This window comes from Mauremys mutica, chromosome 24 (genome assembly GCF_020497125.1).
Source record: "Mauremys mutica isolate MM-2020 ecotype Southern chromosome 24, ASM2049712v1, whole genome shotgun sequence".
Classification (NCBI taxonomy): domain Eukaryota; kingdom Metazoa; phylum Chordata; order Testudines; family Geoemydidae; genus Mauremys; species Mauremys mutica.
The window spans coordinates 820949-843469 of record NC_059095.1 but is presented as its reverse complement, the minus strand read 5'-3'; the positions used below and the strand labels follow the sequence as shown (position 1 = coordinate 843469).

General features: G+C 46.6%; 1 protein-coding gene across 3 annotated transcripts; it reads right to left on the bottom strand.

Annotated features, from left to right (window-relative positions):
• Positions 1 to 950: 950 nt before the first annotated feature.
• USE1 (unconventional SNARE in the ER 1) lies at positions 951 to 21852 on the bottom strand. Of its 3 annotated transcripts, none has more exons than XM_044998567.1 (9): positions 21696 to 21852; positions 17034 to 17083; positions 16119 to 16197; positions 15454 to 15606; positions 14536 to 14554; positions 13494 to 13524; positions 13042 to 13204; positions 8565 to 12498; positions 951 to 1719 (listed from the first exon to the last, which is right to left on the bottom strand). In XM_044998567.1, exons 1-8 carry the CDS (start codon positions 21795 to 21797, stop codon positions 12316 to 12318), a joined length of 780 nt encoding a protein of 259 aa, XP_044854502.1. In that variant the 5' UTR covers positions 21798 to 21852; the 3' UTR covers positions 951 to 1719; positions 8565 to 12315. The 3 variants fall into 3 exon arrangements, with proteins under 3 accessions (XP_044854502.1, XP_044854504.1, XP_044854503.1); XM_044998569.1 differs by lacking the exon at positions 951 to 1719 and adding an exon at positions 17225 to 17305 and having other exon boundaries at positions 21696 to 21796; XM_044998568.1 differs by lacking the exons at positions 951 to 1719; positions 21696 to 21852 and adding an exon at positions 17225 to 20450.
• Between the last annotated feature and the right edge of the window lie 669 nt (positions 21853 to 22521).

The following is a 22521-nucleotide window of genomic DNA, read 5'->3' as shown; positions in this document are numbered from 1 at the left end:
ATTTACTTTACATACAATAATAGTTTAGTTTATATATGATAGACTTATAAAAAGACCTTCTAAAAATGTTAAAATGTATTACTGGCACACGAAACCTTAAATTAGAGTGAATAAATGAAGACTCAGCATACCACTTCTGAAAGGTTGCCCACCCCTGGACAAGATGATCTGTAGGCATTTTCCGGTTTTAATTTCTATGGACTTCAAGACACTTTGCCAAAATCATTGGGCTGATACATTAAATACTATCCTGCCACCTTAACAATATTCCCACTGAATCCATATACACCCACACACACCCCACCTGGCCCCCCCACAAACATTCCCTTTCTCTCCCAAAGATGGTAAATGTAGACAGCCTTGAGTTATCTGACCCAGTAACTGTACCCCAAAACAATGAGCTTTTTCTTTGTTCGTTGCTTACTTCCCTAGATGATTAATTTATCTTCTAACAACCGCTAATGGGGAACTTTGAGATAATCACATTCTCCTTTCATGTATTTAAAATTTTTCCTTCTTGATGTAAGATAATGTTATCTAAGTATAATGCTGTGACATGCATAAATGTGCATGTCATTTGTAAAACACTGATAAGAGAAGTGTCCAAGCACTGGAAAATTGGAAATTCTCAATCATCACAAAAGTCACAATGAACAGCTTACATTCATAATGTATTTGAAATTTTTTTTTGCAGTGTTATTGTAGCTATGTTGGTCTCAGGATATGAGAGAGAATATATAGGTGAGAACACTGTGAACTTAAATTCATAACTTGGCTGGACACCGTTGACTTAACAGGGTCTCTGCCTTTATAGCTTATTACAAGTTTGTAATAGACCAAACTGCCTGATACCCTTGTGCCCACTTCAAACCCTTTATGCATAACAATCTAACCTGCAATTGCCCACTTCATTCCAAGTGACAATTTACAGGACAATTTACAGGACAATTTCTGCTTAACAATCTTTCCCAACTTGTATTTAGTTCAAGCCATGTCTAAGTTACAAAGTTAAGTTGACCTAACTTATGTTGGCATATAGGTGCCACAGTAATTACATCACTTGTGCATGCCTACACTTTGCTTCTTGTGTCAGCAGTGTGTCTCCTCCCCAGGAGTGCTTGTATCGATTGTACTGTTAGCGTGGGGCATTGTGGGAGGGCTCCTGAAAGCCAGTAACAGTCAACATAAGCAATGCAGTGTCTACACTGACACTGCGTTGACCTAACTACATCAGCCTTGACTCTATGCTGTTCATGAAGGCGTTTTTAAGGCTATATCTACACTACAGCCTATGTTGACAAAAGTATAGCACTCAGGGGAGTGAATATTCCATCTCCCCGAGTGACATAAGTGCTCATGTGCATAGCACTATGTCGGCAGGACAGCTTCTCCCGCTGACATAGCTTATGCTGCTCCCATTTTTTTTATGCCAGTGCAAGATTTGCAATGGCACTTCCAGAAGCTTGGGTATGTAACACAATAGGTTTGATCTTTGCTGACAGCTCCAATAAACCAGCCCCTCAAACCCCCCAAAACAAACAGGGAACTTTTCAGCACTAGCTTGTCTTGAGTTCTAATACGCTTCATCTTCTCCCCTGTGGAGATCTCAGTAGGTTGGAATTTCTCTCTTCTCTCAGCCCTTCTTGCAAGGCTTCCCATGCAGATTGTTGGAGACAATGGGATCTGAAGAGCCCCTCAGCAAATGGTTTCCTCCCTGCACTGGAGACATAGCCCAGCTTAAAATCTAGCAGGGAAATGAATTAGCATGAAGAATCTGTAAGTGTAAAAGTGAGGATGGGCCTTTGGCAGGGGCGTCTCTCCTGTCTGATCACAGGATCAGAGAAAAAGATGGAGCATAGGATGAAAGCATCACTGTGTGTGTTTCTCTGTATTAATTAGTGAGTTTCAATCACAGCACTCAGCACAGAGGCGGCTCAGATTCCATTGGAAACACTGCTCAGAATTAATGAGACATGCTTCCCAGCTAATGAGATACATGATGTTATAGTGCCTCTAACAGGTGCTGCAGCACAGCAGGCCAGGGCCTTTCATCTTCCCTGGCAGCTTTGATTTGCCCCAGCTAAAGGAAAACAAGCGGGGGGGGGGGGGAAATGGGGACTTTCCCACCAGCCTGGGGATCTCAGAACCAGCCCCAGAACCCATCATGTCTGCCCCTGAGTAACAGCTGGCTACAAACAGGCATTTTCCCAGGGAGCCCCTACAGCTCCCACTGAATCTGGTGGGAATTGCAGGTGCTGGGCACCAGTGAGACTCTCCTCAGAGATGCAGAAGCCTGAATATCAACAGGGGGGCTCCCTGAAGAGATTGGCCAAATATTTTAGTTTCCTTCCCATCCCTGACAGCCAGCACCAAGCCCCACTCAGAGGAGGCAGCAGCAACACACAAGGCAGCAGAGTGCTCCCCATCCTCACCCTCCAAAAAACCCCATGGCAACAAGAGAGCCCATTGTCAGAAAAGCAAGTGGAATAAAACTGATCTCTCAGCAGAGCAGTTCCAGCCCCTTGTTGCAGGTTCATATGGGGCAGCTGTAAAAGTCCTGTGAAAACAATTCATGGCCATGGCAGGAGCTGAGCTGAGCTGTGGGGCCCTGAGCCAGGAGGGCCACGTCATGTGCACAGGGACTTCCACAAACCCAATTCCTATCTATTCTTTAGCTGCAGTTCTGGAATGCGTATTCACATGCTCCACAGCAATAGCAGCACTATCCCATCTGGTTCCCACAGGGTCTGGCAGGAGCTGGACAGTGCCACACACAAATCTTGACAACTACACTCTTGGCTCACTCAGGCCCTCTAAGTTCTCAGGGTGGAAGCAGCCTGTGGGTCCAGCCCTCTCACTTGTGGGTTCTGGCAGGCCCAGGAGAGGTAACAGATGGGCTTTTGCTGTGCACTGGATGCTCTCTGTTCTAAGGCACTGCAGATGCAGCAGGCTACCATCTGCTACTCAGGTCCCCACTGCAGACCTGGGAAGGGAGCAGGGTGCTCTGATGCCCCCCAAGGCTGTACCTATCCCTAGAGTTGCTCTGTGCATGTGTCAAGGGGTCATAGAATGGGCTGGGGGGGTAGAAAGAGGACTGTCAAATAGCATTTAGCTGTTGCTTCCCCTGGGCCCTCTTTCACAGAGCAGCATCATGTCTTTAAGGGCACACACCTCCAGACCAGGCCCTTAACTATTACAATAGTGACACGTGTTCTCTTTCCCTGTGCTTTGCCAAAAACACATTAGCATAAAGGCAAGAATATACTGGCCAAGGAGTTGGTGTTATCATAAATCCAAGCTGTTTCAGATTATATGCCTTCACACATGACCTATCTGGCATGGCTTCACATCCAGAAGAAGAATTTCAACGTATATTAGGTCACAAAACAATCTAGTTTTTCCATCCTGTGAACACTTTTCTACTGCAGCCTGCAAATGCTGAGGACTTTTTCTGGAGAGCACTGCTGCATTTCAGACTTCCTCTTCTCTGTGACACTGGAAACTAAGAATCACACTGGTCCTCCTTCCAAAAGCCTCCATTTGAAACCACTGAATTGATTCAAAAACAAAAATCAAAAACAAAACTTAGCCGCATCAGATCAATCCCATCAGAACTGGGAATTCTTTTCAAAATGCTTGCTCCCTGGCAGCAAGATTCTTACCAAAAGGATTCACCTAGACAGCAGCAAGCTGAGAATTTAACATATAGTTCCACTCTGCAGTGGGACTTTGTAAACTAGCTCTGATTTACTCAGCAGGCCTGTTCCCTCTGGGCAGTCCATATCAGAACCGATGATTTATCTGAGGCGCTACTTTTTTTTTTTTTTTATAAACACATTACATCTGTTAGAGCCAATGCAGCTGAGAGACTGAGCTGGTTTCTGTTCCTTGTGCGCCCGCAACACATTGTTCTCTAAGTTCTATGCACAGGGCTAGCCATTCATGCTATTGCAGACTCACTGAATGCAGCAAGCTTTGCACAGGGCCTCCAAGGTTTCATATGTCCCTTAGTCAAATGTCTCTGGTTGGTGGTGTAAACAGAGGATCCAGCTTGACTTTCAGATCCTGGGAGGTAGGAGGGTTACTGCAGTGCTGGTGTGCTCGTAAACTGCTGCATTGCCACAGAACCGGCCCAGCTTAGGTCAAAAAGAGAGAGACCAGGGCCAAGATCAAAACATTCTTCTAAACAGCATTGTCCCAGCACCAGCAAGAGGAATGAACCCTGCTGGAGGCAAAGAAAGATTGAGCAATTGGAACAACATGGGAGCTGCACTATAGGCTGTAGTTCACTGCCTAGATAACCCGCTGTCAGAGGCTTTAGAAATCCTACTCAATCGTGAATAAGGGACATTCTACCACTAATTGATAGTCGTGTTTTATATGCAATTACTAGATTCCAGTGCCAGAAAGATCATTTTGATGATCTAGTCTGAGCTCCTGTATGACACAGGACATAGAACTTCCCCAAAATAATCCCTAGAGTAGATCTTTTAGAAAAGCATCCAGTCTTGATTTAAAACTCGTGAGTGATGGAGAATCTACCACGACCCAATACAGTGCACTGGTCTGAGCTTGGGGCTTCCAGCTGCAACACATTCTGTAGTTGGAAAAAAGAGGGGAAATTCCAGATCCCCAACAGCGGGTATTTAGACACCACCATTACTGCAGTATAACAGCCCAGACAGTTCTTTATGGAGGGGACTTAAAAGTGCCACATGGTTCCCAAGATGCAGGATGTCACTGCATAGAGTGCAGAACAGACTTCTCTGTAGGCCAGTAGCTGAGCATGCAAGAGAGCTGACCATGGGAAATTCATCCCATCCCGTTCCAAGACCTAGAACTAGTGCCAAGTCTCCTAATGCAAAAGATTTCACGTCATGGGCTGACAGAGTTCCTTTCTTACCCTTCCTTCCGCCCGCACCCGTTCCGATAACTGAGTACTCAGACATACAGCTATTGGTGGGAGAAAGCTCAGAGGATGAAGATCCTGTCGCCTTACGTGCTAAGGAAAGAAGCCCCAGTGTTTTACTGTTAACACAGGAAATGTTGCTAAATCCTTCTGGACAATCCCATTGTTGCATTAGCAAATGTAGCCTTCGCTCAAGGTGAAAATGACAGATGGCACCACTCATTGAATGGAATCAAAGAAGCTAGAGACAGAAGAGATCAAGGAGGTCACATCTAGTCCATTCCCTACTGTAGGACTGGCCCTCTTGTATCTTTACTAGTGCTTTGTCCAGCCTGGTTTTAAAATGTCACTATGGGGCAATATTCAGTGTAAGTTCCATTGAATTCCTCCTCTGTTCTAATGTAATTCTTTTTATTTATACGGATTTAAATTTTTGCTCACTGAGAGCAGATGGGTGGCACAGCAAACTGCAATGTAACACAAACACCAAAGTACAAGACATACCAGGCCACAGAGTTTGTAGTTAGGATGCCTTAATATCCAGAGGTTTGTTCCACAGCTAAGGATGCACAGACACTCGAGTCTTAGCAAACTCTAAACCCCAGACCCATCTAATCCACCTCTATTTCCTGTTTCCATTACTGTTCTCACCTTCACTTTCCTCTGCCCATCAGGGTTGCTGTCCCCTACAGAATTATCACCACAAGGTACCTTTTCATAGGGGCTCAAATCCATCAATCCGGCCAGCACATGTCCCCTGGCCATCACTTACAGTGCCAAAAAAGCACCAGTTATTTATTATTTGGACTGCAATACCAGTCACAAAATGCTGGCTGTTTTCCAAACCCAGAAGAGGACCCTGTCTGTGCCCCAGAGAGCTCACAGTCAGAGACTAAGGGTGGGAGGAGGGCTATGCAGTGCAAACAGAATGGGCAGGAGGACAACCTCTGATGGAAAACTACTAGTGTGCCAGTTTTCTCTAATTGTTTACTACCCAGAGGCTCCCCAGCTGCCCGCCTACCTGTCAGTCATTAGCTAATCTAGGCTGTTTGTGCTTCCAGAGAGGTGAGGAAGATGCCTCGGCGGAATCGGAGTCTCCCTCTCAGGAACGTGGAGTTTGTTCAGCCTAAACATTCTCCAGTCCCTGATTTATTGTTCACCTCCTACAGCCAAATGGCATTAGAGACAAAACAATGAGATAAACACCAGACAACATGTCCAGGAGGAACACAAAACAGCAGCAGAAACCATGAAATAGCTAAACAAAGAGAAAATGCCCCTTCCATAAAGATTTTCCTTTGTTTTGCCAAGCTCTCTGGCTCTCCCACGTGTGGCTCTAAGCAGAGATGGTTGTTTAGCTCTAGGGTGTGGGAGGTTGTGCAGGCCTGAACTGTGGTTTCCTATAACACTAGAGAATGATCTCGGGACAAACCAGCTCTGGACTGGCAAAAGGAATCCCTCTAACTCCGAGTCAAAGTAGCAGCTACCCCTTTCCCCTGCACCCCAACTTCAACAGCAAACATGGTGGCAGCTTAACAAGGGAACTAATTCCTGTTAACCCTCTGTAAACGCTTTCTATTTCCTGAAAGCACTTTGTTTCTCAGATTCAGCATCAAAATCCTTCACCATCATGTGTTCCTGGTGTTGCCATAGTATTGAGCAGAAAATGGCCATGTAAAGCCAGCTTTACTTGAGTCCTCATACATGACCAACGCAGGGAGACATCTGACATACCAGCATCAGAAACAAAGCACCAATATACCAGATCTCCCCCACATGCAAAAGTAGCACAATTTGACCAAATATACAACTCAGTCCTCTTCCAAAAGGGGATTTAATGCGAATGTGGCTGAGACAGGAACCCTTCCACTCACCTCATGGGCTGTGGACCAGGCCCTTACATTCAGAAATGTCTGTTCAACTGCAAATCTCCAGAACAGCAGTGCACAGCCATGAGGCACTGTGCTAGGCATGTGCCTAACTCACATCCCAACACTATACGCCCCAGGATATATACTTGGGATACATACGGCTGTGTGCCTGCATGATCTCTTTGTTAAGCCTTGTCTAAACACAAAAAGCTGTACCAGTTTAGCTGAACTGAAACGGATGTAGCTAAATCAGTGCAACCTTCCCCACACGCATCTTGTGTGGACATTCTTAAATCAGTTTGAGAGAATTACACATCTCTGTGGCATAAGTCAATTCCTTACTGGCTTGTGCTAAATAAATACAAGGCTATCTTAAGCGGATTTAAGTGCCCACAAAAAGGAGGCAGCACTGCTTCAGCTACATCAGTTTCCAAACTGATTCAGTTCAAGTGGTAGCTCCTGGATGCGCACCGTAACACGGTAGAGCAGGTGGGTGAGCATGGACAGGTCTTCTAGTGAGCTGCAGGGTTATAGAATCACATTGGCACCCTGGTCAGGTGTGACTGACAGGGCGAGGAAAACAGCTTGGGCATTAAGATCCCACTGTTGAATCTGGAATTGTGATTCTTCTCCACCTGAGGTTCAATTTCCCTCTTCCACTGGGGATTTACTATCTAATGTGTGAAGCCTGATTCAGCCACATTTATCTTTACAAGGTTCCCTCCCACACCTTCCTTCTTGGTCTATTTCTGCCATAATTCAGGTGTCACAGGGATGCTTAGCATCTGCTCCACATACAAGTGAGATTTCATCACCTGCTAGGGAGTGCGGGATTGTAGGATGCTGTAGAAATAAAAAGTTCATCAGATGAGTTACAACACTTTGCAGCAACCAACAGCCCATGCTGTCACTGCTGCTGCAAGTTATTGGCGTATTGCTAAAATGAAATGGAACTAATGTGTGTGTGTATCAGAGATTGGAGGGATGCAATACCACAGTACCACATTCAGGACTTCTAGGCAGTAACCTATGCTCCGACTCCATCCCTTTTACGAGCTGCTAGAGTAACAATGTAATATACTGATAGAATCTAAACATGTTTTTGGTAGGAAATAAAGGGATGAACTGATAAGTTCTATGCAGGGCATGGCCAGTCCCATGGAAGGAAGAAAGTGAGCCTACACTTTGTGAGATGCTGCTGTTCAATGCACACAAATGGCTTTCCCTCCTGTGTCATTCGCTTCCCTCCTTTTGTTATGACCCCCATTGATGTGGGCATCCTAAAATCAACAAAGCATGTGGTGTTGGGGGAGGGGGATGGTCACATTTTCTCTCCAACTCGATGCTGAGGGCTCCAGCAGCACGTTGTCCCAACTTACGCTAGGAAATATCCCCTTTGCATACCACTCCTCTGTCATACCACCACAGTTGAGATGGGATTCCAAAAGAACTGGCACTTCTCTAGCAATTGAGAAGCAATGAAGAATGAGGCCCCACCCATGTGAGGTATTATCCTGTATTTACAATGGCGGCAGAGCAGGGAAGGGATTTGCCCAGAGCCACATGGGGAGTGAATGGCAGAGCCAAAAATAGAACTCTAGGCTCCTGTCTGTTGCTTTCACCATTTGGCGAACTGCCCCTGCTGGCCCCCATTTTGGCAGGGTGGCCACAGTCCATGAGGTCTAGTACACAGAGTCTTTGTATGGCATAGCCAATGGAAAACACCCAGGACTAGCTAACTGCTTTACCACCCAGCCATGGGAACCATTGGGTACAATGCTCACCTCTTGCTGCCTATGGACCTGCTGACACCCACAGACCATTCACCCTAAGAAATCCACTAAATCATCTGCTCCAGCTGTGGCCTGAGGACACGGTTCTGAAACAGATATTAAAAAAAAGAGTTACTGCCAACAGAGCTCAGACTGATTCACAGCCACTACTGCTGCCAGGCCTGGAGGCTGTTGTGCTTACTGGCCTGACATGACCCAGGTCTCTAACAAAGGTTTTCACTTTACTGCCTGACAGCAGGTAGCCTACCAAAACACCCAGCCTCTCTTACAGAGAGGCACAGACCTGTGCCAAGCAAATGCATCTCATTAGGACTTCCCCTTGGGGAAATCAAGCAAATCTCCATTAACTGCCTTTGCTACTCTGTCTGTGACCGGGGGGGCCTCCTCAGAGTCGCCTGCTACAGAATAGGGCTGAGAGTTAAAGCATCAGCTTATGAACAACCGTCCTTGCATCAGTCATGATTCTGCCTAGAAACTGTATCAAGGGCTTGTCTCTAGTCTGAATTCTTTACTTAGCAGGTGCTGGGAGTCTGCAACTTCTGGACTAGACAGACTGACCCATGAGGAAAGATTAAGAGATACAGACGGTGACTTGGCTAAGAGATGACTGAACTGAGAATACTGTAACAGTCTACCACTATCTGGAAGGTGTAAAAGCTTAGGAGAAAGGAATTATTTAGGGTGGAGCATGGGATGAACTGAGGAGATGGAGAGTTTAGGATGAATATCAAGAGGGTGGCCCAATCCTGGCCAACGCTCTGCCCCTTTGCAGCACACTCCGGCAAAGAAAATGGGCCCTGAGACCCCGTGGTGTGGAGGAATCCTCAGCTGAAATAGGATCTCTGGCTCCAGGCTCCCCCCATTCCAAAGACTGCTGGTAGAAGACTAGTTCTGGAACTAGTGGGATTATTGAATTAATCTGAAACAAGTGAAGGTCACAGCTGCCAATTAACACAGCACAGTGATCCCGCAAGGGGAGTTCAACTAGGTGGGAAAAAAACAAATTTGTGAACAACAAATACTTCAGCTGCATAAGTCGTTACAGTTTGACTTGACAACTTGGGGGGTCTGGCCAAGGGCAGTTAATGTTTCTCATGAATTAACTGCTGCAACTTTTCATTTCTCTCAGGGCTTGTTGTAGGTAACAGGTTGCTCAAAAATTAAGTCAGCATTTATCATGAAGGCAGGTGAGTATCTACAAGAAAATGTGTTTTTTACAACTCAACCAGTAAGTTTAGTAACCTATTTATGAATTAACACAGGGGACTGATGTAGATCAAATTGTACAATCAAAAATGCTTTTTAAATATAGTTAGCACCTCTGCCAAGAAGCCAGTCTCTCGCTCATTTCTCTGAATAGACAGCCCCCAAACAGTAGTCAGTCTCATTTTCCCACCAGCCTTGATGACTGTAGAGCATCATACAACTATTCTCAGCAATCCTGCTGAGAGTAACAGAACACAGCAGGCAGGAAGCACTGGTAACATGGCCACCTAGTGGTTCATAAAAGTGATCTCTTCTATTTCCTTCCCTTCCTCACAAGCGATTTAAAAATACTTAAAACACCAGATGCACCTATCTAGCTTTCACCAGCAACTGCACTTAGAAGAGCAATGCAAGTCCTGCCTAATTTTGAAGAATCATTTTCCAAGTGTTTCTCTGTGTCTGTTTTGCACATACACAAGTTTCTCTTTGCCTTGGGACATGGAAACTAGATTTTTTCCTGGGTGGAATGGATGCTTTTCAAGTATTCTCATTCTGGGCTGGGCTTCGGATTCCACAGGCACACCCCCACTTTACCACAGTCACCCTCACCCTAACAAAGTATAATTTCAACAATACCACTCATCTGATTCTGGACACAGTAGCCCTTTACAACATCACGTGAAGTCTTATCAACTCTAGCAGGTTGTTATTGATTACTTTCTCTGTACATCACCACCCTACACCCTACAGAATGTGGATGCAAAGTGTTTGTCAACAAAATACAGCCTGGACCAAAGTTGGCCTTGACATAAGTGGGTGCAAGTCTCATTGCAGTAGATTGAGTTTCATCTGCTTACAGCAAGGCTAGAGTTGGCTCACTTCAGCCCTGATCCTACAAGGGGAACAGTCCAGGCTGAGCCCCATCACCCACGCAGGCCTAATGGGCTCCCGTGTAGTTCTCACTGCAGGATCAGAGCCTAGATATACAATGCATTACAAAGCTAGCCCATAAAGAATTAGGAAGATAGCACTTTTCAACTTTCCTCTCAGAGGCACCAGATGAAGACAGGAGTTTGGAACAGTGATAGTTTTCTTACAACGTGAAGTCATTAAGGAGGATGTGTGTGACATTACAAGGTACACATTCTACTATGGATGGGTTTGCTCTTAAATCTACATTATCTGCAGGAATACAGATCACCCCAGAAGCTGCAGTATAGTACTGTGCAACAATCACTTGCTATATAGAGAGAAGATGGCAGTTGCTTCTAATTATGAAAATCATATAGTAATAAATAAGTCAAAGAGAAACCAATACAAACTTGTACAAAATAGACAGCAATATCCAGAATACCAACAGTAACAATTTGTAATAGGGAGAATGGTTTAAACTGAAGTGAAAGCATGCAGTTTGCAGTATTGATGCTTTCAAAGTTAGGGCGAGAGAGAGAAACAGAATCTCACACTCTCTCTTTATGAGCAGGTTGGTGGGATGATTACACCACTCTCTTTTTCACCCAGTACAGCAAGCCAGCACTTCATCAAGAGCAGAATGTGGCTGAAATCTTCAAGGTATCTTCCACTAGAAAAATAAGTGTTAAGAAAAGCAAACATGCAAATAAGCCCAGCTCAGAAGGTACAGGCCGATTTTTTCCTTAAGTAAATGCCTTATTTAAAGAGAAACCAACTTCCTCAACTCTCATTTTATAGTGAAGCAACAAGATGCGAAGGCAGGCAGGGTCGGCAGAGTACACTGTATGTTTAGGGCTGAACAGCCGCCATCAGCTGCTTCCTGAAGGAATGGAATAATGGTAAATGACACGCTCTGTACTTTGGTTGGATGTTAGGGTTTGTGATTGTAAGAGGAGATGAGTGGGTTTGTTCAAGCTTCCCAAACTAGATGTTTCCAACCTCAGTCTTCTCCCATAACTCCAGGCTTCAGGAGACTTCAGTGACCAGTGTCCATTTGGCCGAAGGGCAAGGTTGTGAAGTTAATTTTCCTTCTTGACTACTCTAACCCAAGGTGACCCACTCAATAACAATGCTCCCTCCATATCTGCTACAGGAAGATTACAAAGACAATCCCAGCAAGGGTCCTGTTAAAGTCTAAATAGCAAATATGGCCTTTAATCCTTCAGTTGTGTACTGTTATCCCTTATAGAGGAACAATAGCTTTTGCCTTAACCACATCTACCAAGGCACCTGGAATGATCTATTTCTAGGGATATTCCACTGAAAGTGCCATTTTTATTGCAGTTTCTTTCTCAAGAAACAAATAACCATATTAGCCAAGCAAAAGGGATATCAAGGGACCCAACTTAGGAAGCCTTTCACAAGGTGTCCCACCAACTCTTGTAAGGACACAAGGAAGAGATGGAAGACTAGGCCCTTGGTGACACCCTTCAGGATATGATCAGAGGCAGGTAACTGCCTTACAGTGGGTGATTACCAAACTAGTCAAAGAGACTTGCTGGGAATGAGCGGAGTGTCACATACTGTCTAGCTTTCTATCTGTTGCTCCTGGAGGCTGTGCAAATTATCGGAGTTTAGGGAAAATTCTGATAAAAAGGATCATGCTAATAAAAATAAAACAAACTACAATTAACATTATCCAGAGCAGCCAGTTGACAGATTTCTTTGCATGCTGCTCGAGGCGTTCAGATTCATCCTTCAGCTTCTCAAAGTTGTGGTCTGCCATCCTGAGAGAGTGAGATAATGTCTGGGAACAAACAAAGAGCAAGCTGCAAGTCAGATTTGATTTGCAAGATGAGAAAGACAACATCTTAGTGCTTGTCATTGATTAAGCCAAGTTGTGTTGATGCAGCCTAAACAGTAGAAGCCATATATTTCAACAATGGAGAAGAGATGATTAGGCCAGCCATAAATACCAAACACAAAACCGGAGTAGTTAAAGATAGGCTCCCCTAAAGCCATCTGTAGGCACCAGATTGTCAAAGGTGTCAAGTACCTACAACTGACTTCAGCAGGATTTGTGGGTGATCAGCACCTGAGAGTCACACCACTTTTACATCAGGCATCCAGGTTTGAAAGTTTTGGCTATTTATTACAAAACTAAAGAATCTATAGTAAGGACCAGTTGCACTATGGAGGATGACAGGTCCTTCAAGCAAATCCCCCCTGCTCCAGTCACATTTAGAATTAAGTTACAGATATTCCAGTTTACCCCATATCTTTGCAAATTAATGTTATGGATTGTAATACTGAGAATCTGAATAGTTTCTTCTACTGCAATCCGTGCTACCTGGTTATCTTGTTTAATAACGTTCTGTGCTGCCAGAGTGTTGTTTTTGAGACTGCGAGCCAAACTCAACATTTCTTCAGCCAGCTTCTCCTGCATGCTGCGATGATGCTGTAACACGGCATCCAGCTCAGTTGCTGACTGCTTCTCTTCAGACACAAAGCCTCTGCAGAGCACAAGGGAGGAAATTTAGGACTCACTGGGAGTTCTCATGGACTGTTCTCAGTGGTTTTTAGATCACCATTAGGTGATGTCAGAGTTGCACTACCGCTCACAAATCTGATTAGATGGCAAGAGCATTCAGAGCAGCAGTTTGCTAAAACAGCTAATAAGAAACCATTCAAGTTTGGTGCTTCCACAAATGGGCATTAAAACCTTCCTAGCTGAGTTAATAAAGTACATTCAAGAGTCAAAGACTCCCCATCACAAAGTCAAAATATTAAACTATGACTTACTTCCGTTTCCTTAAATTTAGCTCCTCAGTCTCTGGGGGGGAAAAAAAAGTTTGTATTTTAGCAGATGAAAAACCTCCAGGCCTGAATCTCTTGTGGAAAGTTGATGCACCAGGAAACTAAGCAGGTATAATTGAAAACTGCAGAAACAAAACTAAAGACTCTGTAAGAGGAACGGGGGGGGGGGGGGGGTGAGAAGAGAAGAGGTTTAAATCTGTCTGGGTGTCTGCACCAGGTAACAAAGATTTAGAAAGCCCTACCTCCCAAGGGGAGACAGACATCATGCTCTGATGTCATGCAGTGTCATGCCTGTGTCCAGTGGAGAGGAAGAGGGGCAAACCCTGGATTGAGCCAATATTCATGAGTGAGAGCACCACAGCTCTGCTGCCAGAAACCCAGGCTAACCTAGCACCAGGTATTTTAACATTAGCTAAGGAAACTGCCCACTAATATGGCCAAGTACAGGGCAGTAAGGATTATTCATTCATACATTTAGAAAGGTTAATATTCTATGGAATCAAACTATGCATGCTGCTAGCTCCTGGAGGAATGTGATCTTGTTCTGGCAGGGGGAGAACATAGGTAACATTAAGAACATAAGAATGGCCATACTGGATCAGACCAAAGGTCCATCTAGCCCAGTATCCTGTCTTTTGACAGTGGCTAATGCCAGGTGCCCCAGAGGGAATGAACAGAACAGGTAATCAGTGATCCATCCCATCACCCATTCCCAGCTTCTGGCAAAAGATTGGCTTGTTGCCTCTAGTCCTAAGTTAGATTTGTAAACTGTTCAGGGTAGAGACTTCAACTATACAGAATCTAGCCCAATGGGTCCCTGATCCAAACTGGGAGCTACTACAATCTCAGTAACCAAGCAGACCCTTTTAGTTGCTTTACGTGGTGGTTCACGAGAAGAGTCCCAGGCTGGCAAACTACTTAAACAAAAAACGAGAGAGCATGCTCTGGCTTGTCAGGCAAGATGTGTCACCCCTTGTTCCTCCCCTCCCCACACACATTCCAGCCATCTGCTTTGAAATAAACTTACCATTGACAGACAAGGGATCCTGGGGACATGGAGGAGGAGAGGAGAGAGAAACACAGTAAGATTACACATGCACAGATGAAGTGACTGCAGCCTTGCATCAAGCAACCCCCATGCCCTAGAGCAGGGGTCGGCAACCGGTGGCTCGCGGCTCGCCAGGGTAAGCACCCTGGCGGGCCGGCCCGGTTTGTTTATCTGCCGCGTCGGCAAGTTCGGCCGATCGCGGCTCCCACTGGCCGCGGTTCGCGGTCCCAGGCCAATGCGGGAGGCAGGAAGCCGCGGCCAGAACATCCCTCGGCTCGCGCCAGTGGGAGCCGCGATCGGCCGAACTTGCCGACGCGGCAGATAAACAAACCGGGCCGGCCCGCCAGGGTGCTTACCCTGGCGAGCCGCGAGCCACCGGTTGCCGACCCCTGCCCTAGAGTATCCTTTGTTCCCAACATTTCCAATCATAAAATCCAACACCTTGAAGCAGGGACCGGCTCTCCAAGAGTCCAGCACAAGAAGTGGAGAGCGCCCAGGCTCAGAATTGTAGCTCAGCCCTCTGAAGGGCAGCACAGAATCAGAACAGGAAGGGATCTTAAGAGGTCACCTAGCCCAGTCCCCTGCATTCATGCTGCCAGCTGAGTCTGTGGTCTCCCAGGGAAAGGGCTGGTTGTAACCTCTGTACACAAGGCCTCAAAGCATGAGATTCTGTTTCACCAGAGGCTACACGATTCCCCTTGGCTCTGCTCCTACCCCCATGCTGGAACTAGATGGCTGAGCATTGCTACTAGGCAGGGTCACTGACAGTGGCCCATATGGACCTGGTCACTTTTGGGTTGGAAGGGGAGTGCCAGGGGAGCGCCAGGGGAGCAGCTGGCTGAGGCAGCAGATCCCTCTTGAATTAACAGTAGCGACCAGCAGTAGAACGTAACTTACTGTACCAAGCAGTTCACTCCTCATCTTGCCCGTGTAGCGAGCCTTTGTCTGCAGATGAACCATTTTAGTAGCTGGGGTTCGCTCTTTGGTTGTAGTGGGAGTTCGGCCGGGGGCCAGGAACTGATTTGCCAAGGCCTTTTCTGCTGACGATGACTATAAAGAGAGGGCCAAATTAATCTTGTGCTCTGCAGGAGGCGGCTAGAGAATAACCAGGGAGCTCTTCTGCTGCTACTTCCTGCAGAATGGAAGGTGAGTGAGTGGCCATGACAGCACAGACTCAATCCAGTCTAACTGCAGCACAGCTCATCAGTAGTCCATAGCTCAGCAGACGTACGCAGCACTGTACAAAGGGCAAATGATGCTGAGCAAAGACAGCCTGCCCCCAAAAGCTCACAGCTCAAAGGCAAAGGGGACACCATAAATCACAGAAGAAACATTTGCCTTCTTCGTGGTTCTCTGAGGGGTGGGCAGAAAGAGTTTGTAACTCTAAATATCAACCCCTTACATTTAACAGACAAGTTCCCAAGACACATTCACTCAGGATTTTGAGAGAAAGATTGTGCATGGGTGCACGAAGATGCCTGCTTATTGCTTTGAGATGTGGGAGAGAGACAAAAAAACCAAATGCTCGGTTAGTCACTTCAGGATGGACAAAAGGTTCTTACCAATTTTTCAGCTTCTAACATTCCCTTTAAGAAGTCCACTTTGCGGGCGTATTCATTCAGCAGTTCAGGGGCAGGCTTGCTGCAAGAGTCAAAAGAAACGATGGAAGCCAGAAGAATCAGTATTTCCTATTGCAAGTATTTCAGAAAGTCACATGCATGTGGAACAGTCAGGAGATTAAGGCAGCATTTTCCAGCAGAAACAGCTTAGAGCTAGGGTCACCCTCACTCGTAATTTCTGAAGGACAACAGCTTGAACTGGGCAGAAAGATCAAGTATCACTTCTAGAAGTGGCCTCTCTAGGACAGGGCTGAAATACAGCAGTTAGGGATGGTGAGTGGGGGAGGGGGTTTGTAGCTTGCTGTGCTGCTGCTTATGTTGCACCTTTTCTGGTGACACTTGCATGTATTTCCATGGGGATGACAGAGTGCAGGGGAGGCGCACGAGAACAATAATGCTGGAGCACCTGGGAAATGTTGGAGGCTTTTTCATTTACATTGCCCAAAACGACATTTTGACACTTCTATGCCACCTGTCTGGCTTGTCTGAATAGACTGTTAAGGGCTTTGGGGCTGGGACCATGTCTTTCTGTAGGTTTGTGCAGCACAATGGGGCTCAGATTATAAATGGGGCTTCTGAGTGCTTCTGCAACACAAGTGAAACAACAGTCCCTGAGCTGTCTTTACCGATAGTCACACGCCCTCCCAACAGCAAAAAAAACCACCCTCGCAAAGTGAGCTCTAGGGCTATAACTACAGAGAGCATCCCCTGAGCACAAACCATTCTGCTATCCCCACAGTCCTGAGTGTCCCACAGCTTCAGCATTCCTGGGTTGTGCCTATTTCCCACCTAAGAGGTTACTTGAAAAAGAATACACACAATTTCCTTCCAACCTCAGTCTCAGAGACAGCATCTCACCTTGAGTGTTTCTTTAATGCAAGGAGCATCTCTTCGAGAGCACCTACATACTAAAAAAAACCCAGACAGTTGTAAGAGTTAGGATTAACAGGAAGCAGTGTGGCAAATGCTAAAGGCTCTACAGATATAAAGCACTAATGATAATGAGGACTGTCATTTTCATAGGAAGCATCATCCAGTGTTGTTTTTACCTGGGTTAACGTGGCTTGTCTGACTCACGCATACACACTCTTTAGAGTCTGCATCTTACAGTCTTAATGAGAGGATCATCACTGGGAGACAGGTTAAGGAAATGCAGAGTCTAGCAGCCTGATCTTATCAATGGAACTTATGAATTAATGAGATAAAACTAAGCACTGTGGGCTACTCCCAGCATCTCTTCCCCCACCCTCCAGCTAATAGCAGGCTGACAAGGCATACAGTTGGACTCTCAAACCAAAATTTCCTTCCCACAAATGGAAATAAGCTTCCAAGAACAGCAACCATCAGCTTGAAATCTAAGAGGCAAAAACCAAGTTAGCAAGTTTCAGATGCTATATCTGCCCTTGAGGCTCCCTGCCAACTTCTGTGATTTCACAGTATTAAAAAAAAATTGAGTTTCTTCTCCATTATTGCTGTGCTGAAGAGACACACTGACCGGAGGGGCGAAAAACTGACTGCACCAACATATACAGTGTTGGAGAAAGTGAATAAGGAAGTGTTATTTACTCTTCCTCATAACTGAAGAACTAGAGTCACCAAATGAAATGAATAGGCAGCAGGTTTAACACAAACACAACAAAGTATTTCTTCACACAACACACAGTCAACCTGTGGAACTCTTTGCCAGAGGGTGTTATGAAGGTGAAGACTATAATGGTTCAAAAATGAACTAGATAAGTTCACTGAGGTCCATCAATAGCTATTAGCCAAGATGGGCGGGGATGGTGCCCCTAGCCTCTGTTTGCCAGAGGCTGGGAGTGGATGGCAGGGAAGGGATCATTTAATGATTGCCTGTTCTGTGCATTCCCTCTGGTGCACCTGGCATTGGCCACTGTTGAAAGACAGGATACTGGCTTGGATGGACCTTTGGTCTGACCCAGTATGGCCGTTCTTATGAAATACTCCCAACATACACTGAAAATACTCTAATTTTACACTGAAAATACTCTAATTTTTCAGATATAGTGACTATATACAAGTAGTAATATTAGCAAGTACAAATATTTCAGACAGTGATTTTTTAAATTGTAGAACAACCCTTTAGAATCCGAGACCCACTCGCTCATGGAATTTGCAGCAAACTGGACTGGAATCCTGCTGTGAGGCCCTCTGGTTTCTGAGAGCTATAGTGCAGAATAAATCATCACAATGGTCCCTTCTGATCTTGGAATCTGTGAATTCTGCAACTTCATGTAAGTTGGAAGTGAGGGAAAGGGGTTACTGAATTAACTATAAAAATGAATAATGCAGTCAGTACAGAATTCCTTCTGTTATTCACTTTTTATGGTGTCCAAGGTTTTACTGCCACACTTTTGCAGAGAGTACACACATGTATTGTGAACGCTATCAGGGAAGGACACTGGAGGTTTTGGCAACTGGGTAGAAGGCAGCTGAAGACTTTGGCACCCTGATGGTGTGATAGGCAAAAGTGAAGGGTTTCCACTTCAGGTCCCCATCCCAACCACCAATGCTCCACTGAATAGTTTATTGAAGACTAAGGGGACAATGGTCATAACATCTTCACTTCAGCAGGAATAAGGCATCTTTTCAGTAGGTTTTGGGTACTGCAAGTTGGAGAAAGATCTAAATAGAAAGATCCTACTTCCAAGCAGCAGGACTCAACTCTGCAACTCTCTGAACAGGCAAATGTCTGCCTTGCCAACCCGTAGGTTACCCTCCGTCCTCACTGAACTTTTTGTTTCCATAAACAGCCACCCACATGGTACAACCAACCAGTTCCTTCTGGCAGAGAAAGAAAGCTGCCAGTAGGAAGCCATCAGAACTGGGCAAGTTAGATTGTGGATTAGTGAAGTGATGCCCATCTGGCTGCAGTCACCATCCCATGGGGACACCATCCCATTACATTTCCTGCTGAGAGATATTCATGTTCAGTTTCCATCCAGTACATCCTATTACAGTGCCCCTGCGATAGTGGATGAACAGGAATTCACATGCCTGGAAGGAAACTGGCAAAACAAAACAAAAAACTGAGGCACAAGGCCAATTACAAAGAAAAGATCAAGTGGAAGTGAGTCCCTCCCAAGAAACAGCTCTCTGGCTCCCAGGTGCAATGTAGAGACTACGAGGAACAGCTGGCAAGAGAGAAGCAACACCTGCACTGCTGGCTCTCAGAAGTCTCCTGCCTACGCTGACCAAGGGCAGAGTGTGGAATATGATCCAAGCTATAAAGGGATTGCTTTGAAGTTTATTCCCAAATCTTAAAACTCCTTCTTCAAAGGGGAATTCTAGCAATGGCCTGAATAGCACGCATGTTCCCACAGCCATCTGCTTTATTTATCACAACCACAGAAGCCATGGACTGGTGCTGATTAATTTGCCGGTGTGTCTCATCTATCTGTAAGCCAAGAAATTGTATCTCTAGGCAAAGGCTTTTGTGCCTTATGAAATACCACATATCTACTTCAAACATGAACGCACACTACAAAGCCCTGCTATACCACAAGCTACGGGATAAAAGTGGTATGACATACAGCATAAACCAGAGGTTCCCAGATGCTATTTTCACATGGGTCCCTCAACTTCCATAGAGCAGCAAGATTGCTCCCCCAGGCAAACAAAGGACTGACATGCAAGGGGTGTGTGCGCATTAATGATACAGGCTGCACACATCTTGCAATATTCTTGCTTACACTGGGGCACAGAATTGCCTACTGCTCATATTCAACATTTCCTAGAAAAGTTGGGCAAACTGTATCTAATTTCCCTCTCAGGAATGACAAGATAGTACTTGTTTTTTAGAGAAAAGGATTCCCCTAACACTGAACCTCCATCTCCTCATATGAAAGCAGGGAGTCTGGCAATCATAACAGGATTCTTCTACAAGAAAAGGGGTCTGCTACATGTGTGTGCAATAAGGGTGACATCCAGTGGCCACAGCCAGGATGATTAAACTAAGATCGGCAGATTAACGTCTCCTTTCTTCACAACAATATAGTTCTGAGTAAATTAGACAATTCTGAGAGGCCAACATTCCAGGGCTTTGGAGCTGTGCTCCGGCTCCGCTCCAGCTCCAGGCAAAAACCTGCGGTTCCACTGCTCCGCGCTCCAGCTCCGCTCCAAAGCCCTGTAGCATTCAATAAGTTTATGAAGGCCCAAGTAAAACACTATAGTGAAGCAAGTCAAACAATCAATGATCTAAGAAAAAAATCTGACACACAAAGTGGGTGAGATAATATCTTTTATTGGACCAATTTCTGTTGGTGAGAGATACAAGCTAGAAGCTTCCAACACCTGAAGAAGAGCTCTGTGTAATAGCAAAAGCTTGTCTCACTCACCAACAGAAGTTGGTCCAATAAAAGATATTACCTCACCCATCTTGTCTCGCTAATATCCTGGGACCAGCACAACTATAACACAGCATACATAAAGAAAATTCCGCAGATTTAACTCTCTCACTGAATAAAGCTGGAGAAATCTCTAAGCGAAAACATGATATGGTTTTAAATTTTGCTTCAATACTAAAGTCCAAGGACACCTATATTAGATTTATCTCAGTAAAGCTGAACGGTATCTCCCAGTCAGAAAGACTGGGCTCTAGCCAAGGAAACCAAATACACCAGCCTACCCACAACCCTGGACATCTCAGTCATGTAAGACTGATACTGTGGCAGGGAAAGAGAACATCGTCCAAGAAAACATCAGAGACTAGAAACAGAAGATTTCTCTCCTACGGCCGAACTGTCTCAAAACAAGTTCTCTGCCAATGGTATCTCCTCCCAGTCACCACATCCTTTGCAGCTCCCAGGGTAACCATTGCGTTCTTCAAACACATGAGCATGTTAAGGTTTATGAATAAGACTACGACATTCCACTACAGCACAGGCAAAGCAGTTCAAAGCACCAGCATCTGCATCTCTCTGAGAAGTCTGCAGACGAAACGGCTCATCAAGCTGCTTTGGTCACTTCATCAAACTAGGGCCTGCACAGCAGCAGGAAAAGGCCCAGGACCTGCTCCCAGCCTAAAGAGCGGGATAATCTAGCCGGGCAGAACGGTGCTGCTACAGTCACACTTGCAAAATCCAGTCCCACCCTCCGTACTTGCTAAGCTAGTGCAGCATCCATAACAGGGCGCATAAAGCCGCGTTGCGTTACGTTCCCTGGGATCCTACAAGAGAGAAAGAGCCTCATGCGCTGCAGACCGTCCCCCGGCTGCTGACGGGGCCGTGGGGCAGCAGCCAGTGCACCGCGGCGGGGCTGGGGCGGGCAGACAGACAGACGGTGCCAGGCCCCCCGCTGGCAGGAAGGCAGGGGCACCGCCCGGGGGCGGGACGGGGACCCCTCTGTCCCGGCTCCCGCACGGGGGGAGGCAGCCCAGCCAGGGGCTCTGCACCCCAGCAATGAAGCCCCGGGAGCGCCAGGGGCCAGCGGCACTGGGCGGGGGCTGGAGACTGCCCGGGACGCCGCCTCCCGGCCGGGTCCCGAAATCGGCGATCCCGGCACCTTCTCCAGCCGCCACTCGTCCGGCTCCCGCCTCTCGGCCGCCAGCGCCTCGCAGCGGCTCAGCAGCCGCAGCAGGTTCAGCTCCAGGCGAGTGGCCGCCATCGCTCCGACCCGGAACCGGAACTCGAACAGTCCACTTCCGGGTCAGCGGCGGCCGCTGCCTCCCTGTAGCAGGGGCGCGCAGACACGTCACCGGCGGGGAAGCAAAACAGCCCGGAGCTCAGGGCGCGGCCGGGCTCCCCACGCGCCACGGGGCTGCTGGCGGCGCCTGCGCAGAGCCAGCCCGGGCCCAGAACAGCTGAAGCGGGCCTGGCGCGGTGCAGCCCGAGGAGCTGGGCCGGGGCAGGGTGACATGGAGGCGGTCAGTGGGGAAGCCGCGTTCTCCGCTGGCACAGCAGGTTCCTGTAGCGGCAGCGCCCCACGCCGCTGCCGGGGTCCCGCCGCCCGGCCGTGGCACAGCTCCCTGCTAACCCCATTGCGCATGAAAGGCGGGAAGCCTCCGTTACCCCCCTGCTGTGTCCGCCGGTCACACACGGTAAAGTCCCAGCCCCGAGTGAGTGACGGTCGTTGCCCTCACAGACGTTTAACACTGAGAGAGGTTTAAATGTGAGCTAGAGCCTTTGTCTCACGTGCCCAGCTCACAGACATTGCATAGGCCGTCTGTTAATAGTGACAAAACGTCGCCATAATTCTCCTAACTTGGGAGAAAATTCCTCCTTGAAACACGTTTCTTCACTATAACCTTCAAACAATAACCCTTCCCCAAGAAGTACCTGGGGTAGATGGAGGGTAGAACATCCACTGACTGCTGATCTAGAAGACTGTG